Source organism: Agelaius phoeniceus, chromosome 2, assembly GCF_051311805.1.
Source record: "Agelaius phoeniceus isolate bAgePho1 chromosome 2, bAgePho1.hap1, whole genome shotgun sequence".
NCBI lineage: Eukaryota > Metazoa > Chordata > Aves > Passeriformes > Icteridae > Agelaius > Agelaius phoeniceus.
Genome location: NC_135266.1, coordinates 88,045,227 through 88,052,111, shown reverse-complemented (window position 1 = coordinate 88,052,111; position 6,885 = coordinate 88,045,227). Strand labels below are relative to the sequence as shown.

The following is a 6,885-nucleotide window of genomic DNA, read 5'->3' as shown; positions in this document are numbered from 1 at the left end:
AGCCAAATTGCCAAAGGTGAAAACCTGGGCAGTTATTCTCTTCCACAAGCACCTCTACTTCAAACAGGCAAAACACCTGAAGGAGTTACACAAACTGTGAAGAGGTAAGTGCTCTCTAGAGCCAAATACCTGAGAGCAAGATGGTGTTATAAACCACGTATCTCAGCTTTTCTGTTTTCAGAAGTTTCACATGAATATTTGAGTGAAACTTAACACAGAGAACAGTCTTAAGCACCTACTGTTGCAGGAAAGCTGTAGTGGCATGGGAGAAAGCCTTATAGCATAGGTAGGAAAACATTAGAGATTTTTAAAATGAGCTCTTTATTGACCCGTTAGAAAAAGAGGAAGGAAAGTGCTTAGTAGTTGGATAAAATGTGGCAGCAGCTTCCTAGTCTTAACTGTGCTGCTGAATCTCACTTTGGTGACATCCTTTTTCATGTGAGAAGACTTCTGAGGCTTTGTGAATGCAAATAGGCCCAAAGGAAGCTGCCTGTGCTTGCTTGCACCCACCCTGGCACCACAGTTTGGTCTGATGTAATCTGGGGACAGGGGAGGGCGAGGTTACAATCAGCAGTGAGCAGAGGAAGGCTGCCTTTAAACCATTTTATCCTTAGCAGGCTGGCTGTGGTACAACTCCTGCTTAGTTTGACCCTTGGCAGGGTAGGCAGACAGGTAGCCTGCCACTGGTACCAGCTACTCCTGAGGACTGGATTTTATTTCAGTCAAATGGGAAGGCTTCACTTCTTCATTTCATGTTCAGTGTTCTTAATAAAAAAATGCTTGATCAGGCTTTGCAGGTCTGGCTGCTTTTTAACCCCTGAGTGTTTGGAAAGTACAAACCTCATCAGTAAGTTATTTCTGACTGCCATTTCTGCAGAAAAATACAGAGCATAATCCATCCATCCTGAGCCTCTAAAGTTTCAGTTTTGAAAGATATGGATAGCCTTCCCTCAGAGGCCTTAGAGGACCTGGAGTGAAACAAGGTGGCAGCAAAAACAATGAACTAACAAGAACATGTTCATTACTGGCAGGAGTTCAGGCACAAGGCACCACACACTAACAACCCTTGACTTTTGGGTGAGAAAAAAGGTGCTCTGGCACCAAAGCAAGCTCTTGCTACACCAGCACAACACTTCACCAGGTTTTTTTGGTCACTTTATTTTTGAAAGTTGTGTTTTGTACAAAAAAAAATTACCTTAAGACACCACCATGAAAACAGTAACGGACTTACTGACTTCCTATTTTTCCCATGTTATGAGAAAGATTGAGACTGTAACAAAAGTCAAAGAAAGCAGGAATTGCTTGCCCACTCCAAACCCAGAAAGAAAGCAGGGCCACCCCTTTTCTCTCAGTGTCTTAAAAATACATAAACTTTGTCTGTACTCTGCTGTTAACACAGTGGTGGCTTGCTTATGCAGTCTCTGCCCCTCAGACTGAGGGCAGTTGTCAGCCAGTCCACACAGTGGGGTAGAATGGGATTGCTCAGTCTAGCCTCTCAAATAAAAAGCAATTTAGAATCAAGGTGCGAAGTTCCTGAAGGTTCCCATTAAGTCTACAACTCAAATGTACCTGCTTTTCACCAGGGCCCAAAGAGAAGGTCTTTCTCACTCCCAGCCAGTGGCAGTATGTTAAGTACCATCTGCACGGGGCAAGTGTCATAAGACCGGCCTGCACCATGCTTAAGGAGACAGTGATTTATGAAAGCTGACCATGTAAGAGTCCCTTATGCAGTTCTCAGTGTGTTAGCATTCTGAGCCGGGACTTCCATGGTTCCTTTGATATAAAATAAATTCTGACAGCTTCATAGGAAAACCCTCTGCAAAACAAGGAACTTCTGGGGAGCGTGAAATCACAATGCTGACAGTGACTGAGGTGTGTGGGCAGTCACCTCAGGAAGCCTGTGTCAGAACTCAAGTGGCAGCTACCTGTCTCATTTTGTCTTGATGTCACTTTCAGTTTCAGCAAATGTTCCTTTTCCTTAGCAGCACATCTTTTCCTTTTGCTTCTCACTGATTGAGAAGACTGAGTCAATACTTTGACTGAAGTAAATATTTTGACTCCATTTAACTCCTATGGTTTTTCAGCATTGCCCCTCTCCAGTCTGAGAGGATGGCATGCATCCCTGCACAGCTGTTGAAGGAAACTGTTGAGAAGTTCACACCACTGCCATTAGGGAAACGAAAGATTGCAGAGGTGCTAATGCCTCTTCACCCCCAGAGTCTGGCATAGAGCACTTTGTGCCAGTTATGCTGCCAGAAATCATATAACAGCACAGAAGCTAGATAAGCTGAAAATGCATTCAGAGAAAAATAATTCCAGTGTCTTACAGATCCTGTAAACCCTAGGGAAAAAAAAATAAAAACACACAGAATATCCCTTTTACAGTGTCAGCTGTTTTAACCCATAGCCTTTTTCCCTTTCTGCACCTATCCATGCCCCTTTTTTTCCTCTTAGTGATTCATCTCCCATTCCTGCTCCGTGCTGAACACTCATATTGCTGTTTTCTGCTCAACTGTCAACACTTCTCCCCTGGGCTCTGCTGCACTTTTAAAACCCAACCCAGCATTATATTTATAAGACATGCCATTAGGAACCAGTGCTGTTCACATCCAGAGGCATCCATGGGACTTGACACCAGGGACAGCGGAAGCAAACAGTGTAAAGAAAATCAGAAGTGAGAGAAGGAGAACTGGCTGGGAGGCACCTGGCTAAACAAGCACTGGGGAGATGGGGACAAAAGATCTTGGTGTGGAAAGCCTATCACATGGGCAGCAAGTGGTCATCCCGTTCTTCTGACTCCTCTCCCAGCTGGTCATCCCCCACGCCGCGGTACGCGGCTGGCGCGTTCCGAGGCTTGGATCGGCACACAAAGTCACAGCCATCCTACGAGCAAGGACACAGCACCAGCATCAGACTGTGTGCAATTGACTCAGCATCCACACCAAACCAAAGCAGCTCCTGCCATTTCTCTTTTGCTAAGGGATTATGCCTATCCTTGTGCTACCTGAAACATCTCCCCAAAACTTGGGAATAAAAAACATCCTACTCAGTCTTAAAAGCTCTGGACAGTTATGCAGCAACATCAGGCCACAGCAAGTATGGAGGATAAATAGCACTGCCTACAATGACCAAGGAAGGATTTCACAGTCAGAAGTAAGCATTTCAGTCCCCAGGTGAACATTTCTACCTGGAAAGTGTTAACTCCTGAGGAGCACATGTTCTAGTTTGTTAAGGAACAGTTGCAGGAAAGAGGCAGGGAATTGGTCTCAGCAAGGATTAAAAAATGGCATACCCAAGAAAAAGGAAACAGACTCCCTCTTCTTCTGCTTCAAAGTACTTCACCCTGGTGGTAGGTCTACCCAAACCACACAGTCAATGCCCTTTTCTCCTAACATGGGCCAGGATGAGTACATAAGAATTTTTACTCACTGCCACCAAATTGCCCAGATCTTGCCAGAAGGCAAAGTGAGGAATCTGCTCCATGCCCTTTGCTCCCACAACGAGGCGCTGGTAGAGGAACCCACCAACGATGTAGACTGCAATCAGTGACACAAACCTAAAAGGCAGAATTAAAAAAGAAAAGAAAAAAATCAAAGCTGAGGAAATCCTATAGAAAATCTCTTCTGAGCCAGCTACCTGCCTCACATTAGCATTGGAATAATGCTAGCACCACTCAAGAACAGAGCTGTAAACAGAAACCAGACCATAAAAGGTCCCCAGGTTATCAATCTGCTTGTATAAATCTTTTAGCAGCATTATATGAAGTAGTGCCTCTAAGCACAAACACAGAAAATGAGTCAAGACTCCTGGTCTGAGTTCCCAGCTCTGGCAAAGAGCCATCATATAATTTTAGGAAGTCCAATCTCTCATGCTTCAGTGCACTTGTCTGTAAGCTATAAAGGAAAACATTTACTGGGAACAGACCAGCCCAGCATCATGCCCTGAGCAAGAGCTTTTGTCCAAAAAGCTCAGAGGCATAGTAATATCTAATGGTGGCTGTGGGAAAGTACACTGCAGTAATTTAGTCTTACTATAGCATTTGCTACATTTCTGAATAGCACTGGAGATTATGACTCAGGCACAAACAGCTCTTCAAATGACTTACGTGATCAGTAGAATGGAGCCAACACTGAGGTGGGAATTCTCAGCTGGACAAGCCACACTGCTGTCCATTTCAAAGAGGTAGAAACACTCCTGCTCCTTTTCCCGCTCTTCAGAAATAATGCTGAATGAACTCTGCAATTTGGGAAAAGTGAAAACGTGCCCATGCACACTGAACTTCACCGGGAGACAGTTTTATCACTGTTGGTGCAGCTGGGCACCAGACACTAGAGGCCAGCTCACTGTCCCCTCAAAACCCCTCTGCCCACAACCAGCCATTGGTCTGGCAGCCCCCTAATGCTCTCTCACCCCAGGTGTCACTCACCGCTGTCACTCCCCGCTTGCAAGAAATCATTATCACAGCTCGCCTCTTCTCACCACTGCAGTGCCTGCCGTATGAATCACCTCCTTTATAAATCAGCATGATCCAGTCACCTGCCAGGAGAGAAACAATACAGGCTACAGATCCACATCAGGAGGCGAAAGGCAGCTACTGAGTAAGCCAAGTACTGAGTGGAACCGTACTTCCATTGAAGACCTGGGTTTCATTGATTCTTCCGATCACCGTGGTCTTTCCACTATGTTTATCTGTTTGCACCAGGCCACCAAAGTCATGTGAGGTGCTGTTGACCTCCCTGCACACCCTGAAATGGTAGATGTAGTTTTCTGTTTTGCCTTTCTCCACAGTCACGTTAAACCTGCAGCAGGGAAAGACAGAAAAGACAGTCCATTGCATTACAAAGAACACTCAGAGCAGTGGGCACTTCAGACCACGAAGCCCATCAGAGACCTTCCTAAGAGGGGGAGTCCATTCTGCAGCCTGACCCAAATCCTCCCTTCCCCATGGCCCACTGTGCAGCCCCAAAGCCTGCAGGTGTTGTGCTGTACCTCATGTGGCTCAGGGGCTCCAGTTTCTTCAGCAGGGCTCTCTCCATCTGCGACTCACTGCTCTCATCACCAACCACATCACAGCTCCTCTCTTCTGACTGCTCGGCCCCCGCTACAGCCAGGGCCACAAAGACCAGCAGCAAGGCAGAGGTATGGCAAGGTGGTGACATCCTGGACACATGCCACAGAGAACACAGGATTAACTTCAGAAAGGATTAGTTTCAGTCCCCTGCAAACTAACTTCAGGGTCGTGGAGTCAATGATTAGCCACTTCCTGAGTCCTGACTGCAAAAAGGAGAAGTTGAAATCTAGAAACAACTCACAGTTCACAGGAGACACTAAATCTGAATCTCCTGGGCAGCAAAAGACAATTCACTGAGCCAATTTGGGGCTCTCTTATGAATTTGCCTTGAGACCACAAAAATTTGTGCTGCTGAGCACATTAATTAGCTGCCAGAGCAGAGTCCAGCAGACTGAATGCTGGAGTAAATTTCAGGCATAAACCACTGTTTGTTATCACATTGCACTGAGAAGTCAGTCAGCAGAAAATTATTTATGAGGCCTCTAATCAATCATCTTCACAGCTCTCGTGTAAAGAGCTCACAGGGAAGAGCCACTGTGATTAGTCAGGCTCTGTTTGTTCAAGTGCCTTAATCTTTATAATGATCTTTTCAGTACTCCTTTAACTGAAAATCTGAAAGACATTAATAATGCTAAACTGCAACTTCACAAAGCAGTTTCTTCCTTCCCTTCCTTCCCAGTTTCCACCAGGGAAGGAGAAAAGCAAGGCATCGTATGCAAGATCCAATCAACAAGGCAGTAATGAAGATAATAACAGTAATAATTAATAATAATAGCAATAATAACAACAACAACAACAATAATAATAATCTATGAGATTTGGCTTTCAGGTTCAGGCTAAAATCACAAATGAAACATTCAATGATGGCACCAGCCAAACAAAGCAGTGCAACATATCTCCCTCTGCTTCTTGTGCCGCAGATTTTGGTGAAGCTCCATTCGCTGGTGGAAGGCAGGCCCTCCATTAAACAAGCACCTGGCTGCAGGCGGGCACAGAGCCCGTCTGAGTGAACCTAATGATTTCCCCAGAGCCCCCGGAGTCCACCGCCACGGCTCACAGCTGCTGAGTGGGGGCTCTGCTCGCCATGGGGCACCGAAAGAAGGCCAGGAACGCAGAAATCACGGAATGGGTACGGCTGGAAGGGACCAAAGTGTGTCACTCGGTCCAACTTCCCTGCTCAACCAGGGTCGTCCTGGAGCACATGGCACAGGACTGTGTCCAGACGGTTCTGGAATATCTCCAGTGAGGGAGACTCCACAGCCTCCACGGGCAATCTGTTCCAGTGCGCGGTCACCGAAATGAGGAAGCCCGTGAGACGAGGGCTCGTGACTGCTCTCTCCTGAGGCCAAGACCAGGACCTGCCCTCAGCTCCGGGCACGGCTTCTCCCGGGAACGTATTGGCTTCGCTGGGAGCGGCCCGGCCGGGCTCCTCCAGCCAGGGGCCGCTGCCCCAGACCCGCCCGGGACGGAGCGCGGCTGCGCCCCGCGGCCTCGCTGTGCCCGCTCCCCACGTCCCCAGCGCCGCGCACCCACCTGCGGCCGCCCCGGGACCAGGCGCCGCCGCCCACAGGGAAGAGAGACCCGCGGCTCAGGCGGATCCCATGCTGGGCGGCGCGGGGACCACAGGTACAGGCGGCACCGGCCTCCTCCGCGTCCCGACCGGCTCCCTCGCCCGCCCCGCCAGCCGGAAGCCGGGAAGAGCGTGGCGGAACTGGAGCCCGGCACCAATGGGAACACGGGAGCGGCGGGGATCGCCCGCCTAGGAGCGCTGCGGAGCGAATGAAGCGCGGCGGGGTAAAGGCGGGCAGGGCCGG

At 48.2% G+C, this 6,885-nt stretch overlaps 1 protein-coding gene across 1 annotated transcript; it reads right to left on the bottom strand.

Moving 5' to 3' along the window:
* Positions 1-1,137: 1,137 nt before the first annotated feature.
* On the bottom strand, positions 1,138-6,737 carry M6PR (mannose-6-phosphate receptor, cation dependent). Its single transcript, XM_077174120.1, has 7 exons — positions 6,605-6,737; positions 4,990-5,160; positions 4,627-4,799; positions 4,427-4,536; positions 4,106-4,236; positions 3,430-3,556; positions 1,138-2,883 (listed from the first exon to the last, which is right to left on the bottom strand). The coding sequence occupies exons 2-7, from the start codon at positions 5,157-5,159 to the stop codon at positions 2,761-2,763; spliced, it is 834 nt and encodes a 277-aa protein (XP_077030235.1). The 5' UTR covers position 5,160; positions 6,605-6,737; the 3' UTR covers positions 1,138-2,760.
* Between the last annotated feature and the right edge of the window lie 148 nt (positions 6,738-6,885).